The sequence below is a fragment of the Sus scrofa genome, chromosome 13 (assembly GCF_054392235.1).
Source record: "Sus scrofa isolate SSC_HxYL_T2T_F1_AM1 chromosome 13, Sscrofa_HxYL_maternal_Yorkshire_Landrace_v2.0, whole genome shotgun sequence".
In the NCBI taxonomy this organism is placed as follows: Eukaryota; Metazoa; Chordata; class Mammalia; order Artiodactyla; family Suidae; genus Sus; species Sus scrofa.
In genome coordinates, this window is record NC_139395.1 from 80,145,869 (window position 1) to 80,161,332 (window position 15,464).

General features: G+C 39.7%; 1 protein-coding gene across 50 annotated transcripts in view; it reads right to left on the bottom strand.

Moving 5' to 3' along the window:
* SRGAP3 (SLIT-ROBO Rho GTPase activating protein 3) overlaps positions 1-15,464 on the bottom strand; it is a 393,430-nt gene that overhangs the window by 11,939 nt on the left and 366,027 nt on the right. For all 50 annotated transcript variants that reach the window (XM_084989345.1, XM_084989331.1, XM_084989353.1 and 47 more), the window contains one exon: positions 1,143-1,323. In XM_084989345.1, coding sequence (XP_084845471.1) covers positions 1,143-1,323 — 181 coding nt within the window. The remainder of the gene's footprint in view (positions 1-1,142; positions 1,324-15,464) is intronic.

Consider the following 15,464-nt stretch of genomic DNA (forward strand, 5'->3'; position numbering starts at 1 on the left):
GGGCTTTGGACGGGGTGTTAGGAGGCGAGAGCTTGTTGGGGTGCCCTGTCCACCTACCCCCATGCCCTCTCCCTTCCAGTGACCTGCCCCTGTCTCAGAGGCAGAATGCTGCCTTGGATCCTTTTGTTGTTTGCCCAGCCCTGGACTTTTATCTGGCTCAGACCATCCCCCTCTGCATCAAAACCTATGCCTCTGGCCCTTCCCCTTGAGGCTCAGCTTGGTGGCTGCTTCCTTGATAAATCAGTTCCACCTGACCCTGACTGGCGCTGGGAGGGAGTATGTGCAGGAACTTTCAAAGGCTTTCAAAGAATGGAAGGTGCACTTTTTTGTGGGCCTGATGGTGGGGCTAGGTATGTGGGATGGGGGGGCTTTTTTTTTTTTTTTTTGGTCTTTTTTTAGGGCCACACCCAGAGCATTTGTAAGTTCACAGGCTAGGGGTTGAATCCAAGCTGTAGCCACTGGCCTACACACAGCCACAGCAACACAGGATCTGAACCACATCTGCGACCTACAATACAGCTTCACAGCAACACTGGATCCTTAATCCACTGAGTGAGGCCAGGGATCAAACCCGCATCCTTGTGGATATGGGTCGGGTTTGTTACCACTGAGCCATGGTGGGAACTCTGGTTTTTTTTTTTTTTTTTAATACCTAAAATTATTTTTCAAAATATAGTACCATGTTATCTGGAAATGAGGGGTTGCCTGTTTCCACCTATCCCCTGAGAGAGCCACCTCAGAGATAGAGAATGGTGGGCAGTTAAGAGGGCAGTGGGAGGGCCACTGGCTACAGGGAAGGCCCAGGAGGGTGGAGTATATGGCAAGATCCACTAGACAATGAGAACTGCAGTGGGTGACAAATGCCCTGGAGGCTGTCAGGTGGGTCAGGATGGTGCGCTAAGGGCATCAATCACTGTCTCTGTGTACTCTGAAGGATGAGCAATTTGCTGATTTGCTGTGTGGATCACTATTCAAAAGGCGGTTAAACATAATCCATTCTTGCAGAAGATCAAGTGTGTCATATAGGGGAGAGCAAATCACTGGCATACGATCCAGTAGTTCAGTTTCCATGCCTATTGCCCATTGCAGACACCACTAATCAATTATGGTGTTCTTCAGAGAAGGTCCCAACCCCCACTTACATGTCCTGTACAACTATGTACTGATGTGGGATGAGCCCATCCACGCCATTGTGACGACCCTCCCACCAGTCCTCGGAGGCACGGTGGTACAGTAGCAGCGAGGCCCCCTTCTTGAAGGACAGCTCACGTGGGGACCGTCCCACATAGTCAAACTTGGCAATGGCCTCGATCTGCTCCACTTCTGGAAGGAAAGCAAGAGGAAAAGCATCCATGAGGTCCCAGAAGGGCAGTCCAGAAGCCCTGCTCAAATGGCCCTGGCTTCTATGGGCAGCAGAGACACCGAGCCTGGTGAAAACAGCGTGGGCTGGGGCTCCAGACGCCAGGTTCTAGGCTTAGATCCACTCTCCCCATGCTGTGACCTCAGGCAGGCCATCTAACGTCCCAAAATGGAAAGTGAGGCTGACACGCCATATCCTTACTTTCCATTGCCCCTCTTCTACTCCACTTTTTAATATGTATTAAAACAAGAGCATAAGAATTTTATTTTCTTCCATCCCTTTATACCAGCTCTGTTTCCATTTTGCCATGAACCTTTCTCCTCCTTGCTCACTCATAACACTGTCAGTGGTTCTTACCTTTTGGGAGGTCAAACAAATGTTGCATGTGGATTCCCATCCATGCAAAATGTTAGACACAGTTTTTCACAGTTCCCAGGAGTTTTCAGAGCTCCTTGTTATAGACTGAATTCTGCCTCCCCTCAAATCCATATGTTGCAGCCCTGACCCCCATTGGGATGGGATTTGGAACTGAGGTGTTTAGGAGATAATTAAGATTAAACAAGGTCATAAAGGTGGGGCCCTAATGAGATAGAACTGGTGGTCCTCTGGGAAGAGGAAGTGACATCAGAGGTCTCTTTTACTATGCACACGCCAGTGGAAAGGCCATGTGAGGGCACGTTGAGAAGGCAGCTGTCTACAACCCAGGAAGAAAGCCTTCAGCAGAAGCCAACCTTGGACTCCTGAAATGTGAAGAAATAGATTTCTATTGTTTAAGCCACCCAAACTGTGGTATTCTATTATGGAAGCCTGAGCTAACTTAACATGCTCATCCATGAACTTGATTCTGGGGGAGGGAGAATTGTAATTGAGGCTATAGCTCATGCATATTTCTTTGCACCACACATTTATCCATCAAACCTTTACTCTCGTCTCTGGTCAGTGACAGGCCTACCTGGGTTAAACAATGAGAATATGGCTCTTGCCCTTGAGACACTCCTGCTGCCCAGCTCTGTTACCTCTTGTTTGTGTGACCTCAGGTAGGTTACTTAACTTCTGTACATCTCAATTTTCTTTAGGAGGATCAAAAGATGATGCATGAAAGAACACATGCAAGTGGCCAACAGGTACATGAAAAGCTACTCAACATCATTAATCATCAGGAAAATGCAAATCAAAACCACAAGGAGATAGCACTTCATAACTCTTAGAATGGCTATTATCAGAAAGACAAGAAATAACAAGTGTCGGCAAGGGTGTGGGAAAAGGGAACACTTGTGTACCATTGGTGCAGATGTAAATTGATGCAGCCGCTATGGAAAACAGTGTGGAAGTTTCCTAAAAAATTTTTAAAAAATACTACCATGTGATCCAGCTATTTCACTTCTGGGTATTTATCCACAGGAAATGAAAACACTAACTTGAAATGATCTCTGTACCCCCATATTCACTGCAGCATTATTTACAATAGCCAAGAAGTGGAAACAACCTAAATGTCCATCAACAAAAGAATGGATAAAGAAGATTTATGTATACAACAATGGAAAATTATTCAGCCATAAATAAAGAAATCCTGCCACTTGCAACAACATAAATGGATCTCGAAGGCACTATGCTAAATAAAATAAGTCAGACAGAAGACAAATACTGTATGATCTCTCCTATATGTGGAAGCTAAAGTAAAAAACAAACTGAATTCATAGATACAGAGAACAGACTGGTGGCTACCAGAGATGCAGGGTGGATAAAATGGGAGAGGGGGGTCAAAAAATACGAACTTCTAGTTATACGAGAAATAAGTCCTGGGATGTAATGCACAGTGTGGTGACTATAGCTAATAATACCATATTGTATTTCGAAACTTACTAAGAGAGAAGGTCTTAAAAATTCTTACCACAAGAAAAAAAAATGTAACTATGCACGGTGATGGATGTTAACCAGACTTAACTGTGTGATCATTTAACAAATACACACATACACTGATTCATAATGCTGTGTATCTGACACTAAAAGCATTATATATCAATTATACCTCAATGAAAAGAAAGATACTGGACTTGAATACATTAAAAGGGAGAGAGAACGGATGAAAGCACTCAGCAAAGCACAGACATACAACATATTACGTTGTCACATTCAGGTGACAGTGGCTCTTGGGATTTTGCCGAGAATTGCCAATGGGTTTAGCTTATAAGGAGGGTCTAGACAAGAAATCAGAGCTGCAGAGTGTTGAGGTAGTTTGCTCAAGACCCTACTGCTAGGAATGTTTGGGGAGGAGACTTTTGGGGGAGCAAGACGGTTATGCTTATGATTTATTGAACCTGTGTTACAGCTTGTATCCTAAAAGGTGCCCATGACTGGTAGAAAATGAATTTTGTGTAAGTGTTAAGGTATTTGTATTTTTAAAGCAAGCACAGAGATGTTTAAAATGATATATATTTGGATATATATATATATATATATATATATATATATATATACACACACACATACACTTAGATAAGCTAGATATATTAAATTCTAATCAAACACAGATGCTGAGCATCTGTGGGACAATCTCTGTTCCAGTCCACATGGATTATCCTAATTCCGTCCATGCAGCCAGCCACCTGGCCATCATGGAGTAAAGCCCAGGGATACTTGGCTTTGCCACTTTTTATCTGTGTGACCTTGAACAACTTAGTTCTCCTTTCTAAGTCTCAGTTTCCTCATCTATAAAATGGGAATGATAGTAATAGTACCTGCCTTATTAGGGCTTTTATGCGGATTAAATGAGTAACTGAACAGGAAGTGCTTTAATAACACCTGGCACATAGTTAGCTTTATCTGAGTTAGTTGTTGCTACCAGAGCTGATGACTTCTAAGGACCACAGGCAGCATGGAAATCATCTCTCCCTGTTAATCCGACCTCTTCCCTGCCCCGCCAACACACACACATACACATTAGGACTCCTCTCTGTAAACAGCTGGCTCAAGAAGACAGTGCCAGTGCCCCTGTGAGATGTAGTGGCCTTTGGATGGACCCAGTCCTCAGTGCCCAGGACAACTTTCTGCAGGGAGCAGGCCTCAGACAGTTAAGTCAGCTTTCCCCAGCTGACTCCCTGACAAATGTCTTTACGTGCTATTCTGACACAGTTGATGCAAAACGACAGCCTAGTTAGATGGGGCAAATGAACTCAAATCTTGACTCAGAGTCACCTTCCCAGTAAAATGGAGAGATGGCCATCCTCTCTGCTGCCTCTTTGAATTTCATGCCATCCACACGTTAGCACTGCCCCATAAGCTGTTTGTCTGCCTAGCTACAGAGACAGGAAGGCCAGAGGGTTTGTAAGACCAGGAGCTGAGCCATGAGGGCTGTGTACTCTCAGCTTTGACCCCAGAGGCTTCCTCTGAGTCTGCCTCCCACAATGCTGAAGGGGCCATGGACCAAACAGAGGTTTTCTATATGGAAAGGAGCGAAGAGGGCTGGTTCTCCCATCTCCAGAGGCTCCAGAAGTCCTCAGCAGTAGTTGGGAGCCAGAATAAGTGGAAAATGTAAGGGGGAAAAAAGAGGAGGAGCAGATCTGAGCTGCAAGTGGAGAAAGAGTGCCTATGTTTGCAGATGTCACCACGTAAGCATGTGTGGATGAACAGTGATGACAGTTATCATTTATTAGGAAGTCTATTGTTTGGATTTATCACACCCAAATTAGAACATGTGAATCTTCCTCTTAGCATTCTCCCACACACCCCTCTCCAAACTTACTGCATTCCCTCACCTTCCCCATCTTAGGAAACAAGACCACCATTGGTCCATTCCCTCAGGTCAAAGCCTTGATCTTGGGCATCGCATGTCCAATCTATTAGCAGCTCCTTCAGAGTGTCTCCTGCATCTGACCAGCCTCACCAGCTCCACTGCCGCCCTCTGGTCCAGGCCACTGTTCTCCCTCTACCTGGCCTCCTTGCTTTCATTCTTGCTTGGTAGAGCCATTTCTCCCCACAGCAGCCAGGCGACCTTTTAAAATCATAAATTAGATCACAAATCTTTCTTGTTCCACTCCCTCTCAAGGCTTCACATTGTGCTGAGAATAAAACCCAAATGTCTTCTCATGGCTTATGGGGCCCTGCATGCTCTGGGCTCTGAAGACCCCGGTGGCCTTGTCTCTGATCACGCTCTCCCTCCCTCTGTCTTCTCCAGCCTCACTAGCCTTCTTTATGTTTCTCCTCCAACACTGCAAAATGACATTTTTCAAACACAAAGTTCAAAGAATTTTAGTGAATACAAATACACCTGCCTCCTATATTCTACTATCAACATTTTACTATACTAGTTTTACCACACATCTATCTATCCATCCAATTTTTAAAATAATTTTAAAGTGCAGACATTTGTACTTTACCCCTGAACACTACAGCATAAATATTTATAGAGCCTTCTTGACACTTTTAAAACATGCAAAGCATTTTCATGCCACAGGGCCTTTGCATGTGTTATTGCCTGCCCCTGGGATACTTTCCTCCTAAACATTCATACTCAGTCATATTCCACAAATATTTACACTATGTGCTGTTTTCTCATTTCATTCAGGTCTGCATTCAAATAATGCCTCAGCAAGACCTTTACTGGCAACCTCTAACTAACTGCAAAAGCGCAACCTCACATCACTCTATCATCTTCTTTTGCTTTAATCTTCTTCATAACGCTTATTGCAACCTGAACGTGTGTGCGTGTGTGCGTGCGCATACAGCAACGTGTGGTTTTTCATACTTGTTTATTGTTAATCTTTCCTAGTAAGATGTGATTCCCATTAGATAGGGATTTTGTTTTATTTTCCCATCTTTACAATGGTCCCTGGGACGAGGAAGCTCAATACATATGTGTTAGTTGCATAAACAAACTAAGCTCTTACGGTGTGCTAAGGGTCCTACTTACATTACCACATTAAGTTATATCCTCACAATAGTAAATGCACACCATCCTCATTTTACAGGCGAGTAAACAGGCTGAGTTGAAATCATGTGTCACACGGGGACACGTCACAGAAGTAGAGAGTGATAAGCTGAGATCAAAGCCCTGGTCCCAGGTGTCACTAACAGAGCCTTCTTGGTGTTTTTAAAGCACGGTAAGTTTACTCCTGCCATGGGGTCCTTATGCCCACACAGTGTCAATATGAACATACACATATACCACGCCGCATGTCTGGTATTCGATTTGACCCCTGCTTCGGGAGAGCTAGTTGTGCCAGGTAGGTGTTCTACGGGCTCTACAGCAAGTAAAGAGATGGAGAGGCTGTTCCTGAGCTAAAGGGGAGTTGAAGACTGTCCTTGTAGGAGCCTGGCTGGAGTCACACTTTAGAAAAGTCACTCAGGAGCACAACAGTTGCAGAGCTGGGGAAGGGCTGATGGGGAGAGGCTGGAGCCAGCAGTTCAGCAGCTGTTACAATAGTCCAAGGGCTGATGTGAGACGAAAAGACAGAGTGGAGCTTTGCTTTTATTTTAGAATCCCAAAGCTGGACACTTTGCAAGTCCAGAACTTGTTATCTTTCTCTACCCATCACACAACAGGAAGCTGAAATGCCCCCTCTACTGATGCCACACAAAGAACACTTTTAGGTCATGGGGCAGCAGACAGCTCCATTCTCCTCAACACTTTCTCAACTGCCCCCCACCCCACCCACCCCACCTTACATACTGTCTCTGAAGAAAGAATCCTAATTTTATTAGGCCCATTTATCAAGGGTAGGAAGGTGGTTGTGCTCTCTCTCCTGCTCAGTTTCCCAGCAACTAAAGTAATGACCTGGGGGCTGCCCACAGGGTCCTTCTTTTCTCCTCAGTTCACTCATGACCTTGAATTCTTTCATTGTCTCGGGCTATAGCAGCAGCTGGTGTTAAGACTTTGATCTTATTTAGGAGGAAAGGAGAGCTGGAAACCTGGCCTGACACTGTGAGGGGATCTGCTAACCCACTTTTCAGTAAAACTTGTGGAAAATGCAAAAAACAAGCAAACAAACAACCACTGAAAGGCTCTGGAAATGGTCCTAAAGGTAAAAAACAAATGAAGAAAATCTACTCAGGGAGTTCCCATCATGGCTCAGCAGTTAACGAACCCAACTAGTGACCATGAGGACATGGGTTCGATCCCTGGCCTTGCTCAGTGGGTTAAGGATCTGGTGTTGCCGTGGGCTGTGGTGTAGGTTGCAGAGGCAGCCTGGATCCTGTGTTGCTGTGGCTGTGGCTTAGGCTAGTGGGCTGCAGCTCTGATTCGTCCCCTAGCCTGGGAATTTTCACATGCCAGGGGTGTGGCCCTAAAAAGATAAAAGACAAAAGACCAAAAAAAAAAAAAAAAATACCTATTCAAGAAAATTAAGAAAGCTGACAGTCTATGGGATTTGAACCAAGACTGCTCCCTCCCTCCACCAGTGCCCCCACCCCAAGCTCAGGGAGGCAAACTCCACCTCAGACTCCTGCAGCCCAAATATAGGGCCTCCTCTCCCACCAAGCTTCCAGTGGAAGGAATTTCTTGCCAGGAGGGGCAGGACATCAGTGTTTCTCCTTCTGCTCCCAGCGACCTGTTGCTGAGGCTAAAGGCCCCAGTGAGGATGGTAGAGAGGTAAGGGCTCCTCCTTCCACCCAACCCTCACTCAGGCAATGGAAGTTCTACCTTGGGCATGGTACCAGTGAGAATATTGGGGCCTTGACCACCTTGACCACCTCATGCTGGTTCCATGTGAGGAGAGGCAAGCTGAGAGTGTAAGGCTGCTGCCTTCCTCTCCACAAAGCACTCAGCTCCTAGAATGGGGAGGTCACTCAGAAGCTTGCCACTGTCCTCACCCCCAGCTCCAGAGCTCTATCTCAGAGATTTTGCTAGGGGGAAGAAGGAAGCTATAAAACAGCTGCTCATCTCTTCCCAAAGGAACTGACTTTATTTGCAACAGAGCTTGGGGAAGTTCAAGCCTCAGGGTGCTCTCAAGGACAGTGGAGGTTGTGATGAAAGGCATTTTGGGGCAGGTTCTTGGATTTAATGTAGATACAGACCAGACTGTAGACCAGCTATTTTGGAAGAGGTAACCAGGGAATAAGAAGGCTGAGAGGTGCTCTTCTATCGTCAGAACAAATACCAAACAATGACCTCAGAAACCATTCCTTAAAAGGAGACAGAATTTGATAGGATTTGGTTTGTAGAACAGTTTATGACTGAGGATACTGTTGATAGGAATAGAGCAAAGCATCCATTAGGGTAGTTTAACAGGTGGATGTGGTTAGGGAAAGACAACCCTACCAAAACCACTATCATCCCAGGTAATGTGGACATATGCAAAGCTATTCCTTTCTGAGAAGGAACATCAGGATTAACACCATGAATATGGGGGAAGGGAGGGAAGGAAACTAGATGTCACTGACATAAACCAGTCAGTCACTAAACAGAGAAGCATGTTAACAAGTAAGCCCCAAAGGGTAGGGACCAATACCAAGAATTGCTATAATATTTTATCTAAAATCTCCAGTTTCTAGTAAAAAATTTACAAGGTATGAAATGCAACAGAAAGCCTAACCCAAACACTTGGTGGGGGGAAGCAGACAACAGAAAGTGCCTGTGAGAATGACCAACGTCAAATTTAACAGAAGACTTCAAAATAGTTGTTAAAAACATGTTCACAGCTAAAGGAAACCATGGTTAAAGAAGTAAAGGAAGGTATAATGACAATGTCAAATCAAATACAAAATATCAATAAAGAAGTAGAATTTATAAATTAAAAAAGAATTCTAGAATTAAAAACTACAACACCTAAAATTAAACACTTACTAGAGGGACTTGATAGATTTGAACTGGCTACAGAATTAGCAATCTTGAAAAGATTGATAGAAATAATGATGAATGCTAAAGAACAGAGAGGAAAAAGAAGGAAGAAAGATGACTAAGTACTCTCTAATGTGGGATACCATTAAGTGTGCCAACATACATGTAACAGGAGTAGTAGAGGAGAAAAGAAATAGAGGAACAGAAAAAATATTTGAGGAAATAATGGCTTAAAACATCTCAGATTTATTGGAAAAAAAAAAAACCTACATGTCTAGGAAGCTCAACAAACTCTAAGTAGGATAAATGCAAAAGGATCTACATCCAGACATATCATAGTAATAACACTGAAAGTCAGAGACATAGAGACAATCTTGAAAGCATTAAGAGAAAACTGATTTATCACTTACAAGGGAATGCAAATAAGATTAACACCTGACTTTTCAGTAGAAATAATGAAGGCTGGAAGACAGAGGGACATCACATTCAGAGTGCTCCAAAAAATAACTGTCAACCGAGAATCTTAAATCTAGCAAAGCTAACTTTCAAAAATGAGGCAAAATAATGAATTTTCAGAATTTGTCACTAGAAAATCTACCTTGTAAGAAATATTAAAGGAAGTTTTTTCAGGCTGAAAGCACGTGACCCTTATAAAATTTGAATTCACAAGAAGAAACCAGTAAAGATAATTATGTAATCATAAAGGACTACAAATGTATATTTTTCTCTTTTCTTCTCGATATAAAAAGCAAGTATATACAGTATGTATATAATGTTGTGCTTATAAATATATAAATGTAACATGTGTATAATATATTTGCAATAACAGCACAAAGATGGCAAGAGCAAAGCTGTAGTGGGCTAAGGAAATGACCAGAGATGGTAAAAAAAAAATAATTATAACAATGTGCTGTCAGGTTTATAAAATTAGAAAATGTAATAAGTATGATAATAATCCTATAAAAAGGAGAATGGGGAACATAACTATATATAAGTAATAATATCACATATTCCTGGAATTAAGTTAATATAAATCTGAAGCTTATTCAGAGTTAAGACATAAATGTTAAATCTTAGAACAACCACTAAAAAATAACTCAAAAATACAGTTAAATAGAGTTTAAAAATCATTTAAAAATTAAAATACTACATTAGAAAATAATGCAAAAGAAAGCAGTAAAGAAGAAACAGAGGAATAACAACAACAAAAACTCACGACACATCAAAAACAAAATGAAACAAAAAATGCCAGGCAAAAATCCAACTATGTCAATAATAACATTAAATGTGAATGTATTAAAGAACCCAATTAAAATGCAGAGACCATCAGACTGGATAAAATAACATGATTCAACTAAATGCTATCTATAGGAGACGTTTAAGATGTGAAGATACAAAAAGAGTAACAGTAAAGGGATGGAAAAATATATTATACAAATTACAACCATAGGAAATCTGGAGAGGCAATACTAATGTCAGACTACATAGACTTTAACACCAGAAATTACTGGAAATAAAAAAGGACAGTTTATAATGATAAAAGGTTCAATCCATTAGGAAGATATAATAATGATAAATATAATGCATCTAATTATAGAGCAGCAAAATACATGAAGCAAAAAATGTCAGAAACGAAGGGATAAAAAATTTCAAAAAATAATAGTTGAAGATCTTAATACTCCACTTCTAATAAGGAATAGAACAACTAGAGAGAAGATCAACAAGGAGATGGAGAGCTTAACACCATAAACCACGTAGATCTAACAGACATTTCTAGAATGTACTGACCAACAAGCGAATATAAATTCTTCTCAAGGGCACATGGAACATCCTCTAGGATATGACAAATGGTGGGCCAGAAAACAAACTTCACTAATTTAAAAGGATGAGATAATACAAAGTATGTTCTCCAATCACAATAGAATTAAACTATTGATTTCTCAATAACAGAAAACTCCAAGTTATGAGCAAATTAAACAATGAACTCTAAATAATCAATGGTCAAAGAAAAGATCAAAAGGGAAATGAGAAAATACTTTGAGATGAATGAAAATGAAGACACAACATACCAAAACATATGAAATGTAGCTAAAGCAGTGCTTAGAAATTTATAGCTGTAAATCACTGCATTCGAAAAAATAGAGCTCAAATCAGTAACTTAAACTTCCATTGTAATTAACTGGAAAAGGAAGAGCAAAATAAACTGAAAGCTAGGAAGGAACTAATAAAGATTAGAGTAGAAATGAATGAAATAGAGAATAGAAAAACTATAGAGAAAAATAAACTAAACACAAGACTGTTTCTTTAAAAAAGATCAAACAAAATTCACACACCTTTAGCTTAACAACATTAACCAAGAAAAAAGAAAAGACTCAAATTACTAGAACCAGAAATGAAAAAGGAACACTACAACAAAATTTTTTAAAGGATAAAAAAGGATTATAAACCACTACTATATATATTTGTAGGCCAGTAAATTGAATAACTTAGATGCAATTAACAAATTCCTACAAAGATACAAACTTCTGAAACTAAAACAAGAAAAAATAGAAAATCTGAAAAGATCTACAACAAATAAAGAGATTTAATCAGTAATTTAAAAAAAAAAAAAAAACACTCCCAAAGAAATGCTGAGGCCCAGATAGCTTAGCTGCTAAATCCAATCAAACATTTAAAGAATTAACAACTATTCCTCACAAAACTCTTCCAAAAACTGGAAGAGGAGAAAACACTTCTCAATTCATTTTATGAAGTCAATATTACTCTTATACCTGAATTAGACAAAGACATTATAAGAAAACTATAGACCAACATCTCACGAATATGTGCACAAAAATCCTCAACAAAATACTAGCAAATGGAATCCAGTAACATATAAAAAGAATTATGACCCATATCCAAGTGGAATTTACCCAAGAAATGTAAAATTGGTTTAACATCCCCTCAAAATCAATAAATGTAATATATTTATCAATAGAATAAAAAACAAAAGAAAAAATCATATTATCAGCTCAACAGATGAAGAAAAAACATTTGACAAACCAACATGATAAAAACACTCAGCAAACTAGGAATAGAAAAGATCTTCCTTAACTTCTTTAAATGGATCTAGGACAAACCTATAGCTAACATCATCTTAATGGTGAAATACTGTATGCTTTCCCCTTAAGATCAGCAGCAAGACAAGGATGTCCATTCTCATCACTTCTAATCAACATTGTACTGGTGGTTCTAGCCAGGGCATTTAGGCAAGGAAAAGAAATAAAAAATATCTGGAATAGAAAAGAAGTAAAATTATGTCTAACCACATATGCTATGATCTCGTATATAGAAAATCATAAGGAATTCACTGAAAACTATTTGAATGAATGAACAAGTTCAGCAAGACTGCAGGATATAAGAGCAATATATTAAAATCAATTGTATTTATATATACATGTAATGAACAATTTGAAAATGAAATTAATAAAACAATTCCTTTACATTAGCATCAAAAAGAATAAAACAGTGAGGAATAATTTTAATAAGTACAAAACTCATATTCTGAAAACTAAAAATTATTGTTTTTTTTTAAATTTTTTGTCTTTTTTAGGGCTGCACCCGTGGCATATGGAGGTTTCCAGGCCAGGGGTCTAATTGGAGCTGTAGCTGCCGGCCACAGCCACAGCCACAGCAATGCAGTATCCGAGCCACATGTGAAACCTACACCACAGTTCATGGCAATGCTGGATCCTTAACCCACTGAGCGAGGCTAGGGATCGAACCCACAACCTCATGGTTCCTATCAGATTTGTTAACGACTGAGCCATGACAGGAACTCCTTTTTAAAAAATTATTGTTGAAAGAAATTAAATAAGATATAAAAATTGGAAAACATCTCCTGTTCGTGGATCAGAAAACATAACACTGTTAAGATGATATTGTTCCCAAATTGATCTATAAATTCAATGAAATTCCTATCAGAATCACACCTGACTTGGTAGAAATCGATAAACTGACTCTAAAATTCATATGGAATTGCAAAGAACCCAGTATAGGCACACACACACAAATTCTCTTTTTTTCTTTGCTTTTTAGAGCCACACCTGAGGCATATGGAGGTCCCCAGGCTAGGGGTCAGATTGGAGCTGCAGCTGCTGGCCTATGGCACAGCCATAGCAACACAGGATCCGAGCTGCATCTGTGACCTACACCACAGCTCACAGCAATGACAGATCCCTAACCCACTGAGCGAGGCCAGGGATCAAACCTGCAACCTCATGGTTCCTAGTCAGATTCTTTTCTGCTATGCCACGACAGGAACTCCAAAAATTCTTGGAAAAGAAGAACAAGGTTAGAGGACGCATACCTCCCAATTTCAAAACTTACTACAAAGCAAAAGCAATCAAACAATGTTGCACTGGCACAAGGATATATACAGATCAGTGGAAGAAAAATGAAAGTCCAGAATTAAACCCATACATTTATGGCCAAATTATTTTTTACAAGAGGGCCAAGATCATTCAATGGGGTAAAGAATATTTTCAATTTACGATGCTGGGAATGGATAGCCACACACAAAGAAATGATCACACCATATGTAAGAAATTAACTCAAAATGAATCAAAATGGATTTCTTAAACACAAAACCTTAAACTACAAAACTCTTGGAAGAAAACAAAGGGTACATCTTCATAAACTTGAATTTGGCATAGAATTCTTAGTAATAAAACCAGAAACATGAGCAACAAAAGAAAAAATTGATAAATTGAATTTCATTGAGATAAAAAAACTTGTGTTTCAAAGGACACCATGAAGAAAGCAAAAAGGTAACCCACAGAGTATGCAAATCAGGTTATCTGACAAACAACTTATATCTAGAATACAGAAAGAGCTCTTACAACTCAATAATAAAAACACAAATAACCAAATTTTAAATTGGGCAAAAGGTCTGAAGAGACAGCTCTCCAATGAAGATATACAAATAACCATTAAGCACATGAAAAGATGCTCAGTATCATTAGTCATGAGAGAAATGCAAATCAAAACTTCAAAGAGATACCACAGCACACCCACTATGATGGCTGGAATCAAAAAGTTAGATAAGGGAAGAAGTAAAACTATCATTTTTTGCAGATGACATGATACTATACCTAGAAAATCCTAAAGACACTATCAGAAAACTATTAGAGTTCATCAATTAATTTAGCAAAGTTGCAGGATACAAAATTAATCGACTGCATTTCTATATATTAACAATGAAAGATCAGAACAAGAAACTAGAGAAACAATCCCATTTACCATCACATCAAAAAGAATAAAATACTTAGGAATAAACCTACCTAAAGAGACAAAAGACCTGTACTCTGAAAACTATGACGCTGATGAAAGAAATCAAAGATGACACAAACAAATGGAAAGACACACCATGCTCTTGATTGGAAAAGTCAATATTACCAAACTGACAATACTACCCAAGGCAATCTACAGATTCAGTGCAATCTCTATCAAATTACCAAGGACATTTTTCACAGAACTAGGACAAAAGATTTTAAAGTTTGTTTGGAAGCACAAAAGATCCAGAATAGCCAAAGACATCCTAAAAAAGAAAAATGGTGCTGGAGCAATCAGGTTCCTGGACTTCAGGCTATACTACAAAACAACAATCATCAAAATTGTATGGTACTGGAACAAAGACAGAAATATATATCAGCAGAACAGGATAGAAAGCCCAGAATTAAACTCATGCAGGGGGGCCAAGATCAACTAATCTACGACAAAGGAGGCAAATAAACAATGGAGAAAATATAGCCTCTTCAATAAATGGTGCTGGAAAAACTGGATAGCCACATGTAAAAGAATGAAATTAGAACACTCCATAACACCATACACAAAGATAAACTCAAAATGGATTAAAGACCTAAACATAAGACCAGATACTAGAAAACTCTTAGAGAAAAACATAGGCCGAACACTCTCTGACATAAATCATAGCAATATCTTCTCAGATCCACCTCCTAGAGTAATGACAGTAAGAACAAAAATAAACAAATGGGACTTAATTAAACTCAAAAGTTTCTGCACAGCAAAGGAAACCCTAAACAAAATGAAAAGACAATCCACAGAATGGCAGAAAATATTTGCAAATGAAGTGATGGATAAAGGATTAATCTCCAAAATTTATAAGCACCTTCTGCATCTCAATACCAAAAAAGCAAACAATCCCATCAAAAAATGGGCAGAAGATCTAAACAGGCAGTTCTCCAAAGAAGACATACAGATGGCAAAAAAACACATGAAAAGAGATTCAACATCATTCACTAAGAGAAAAATGCAAATCAAAACCACTAT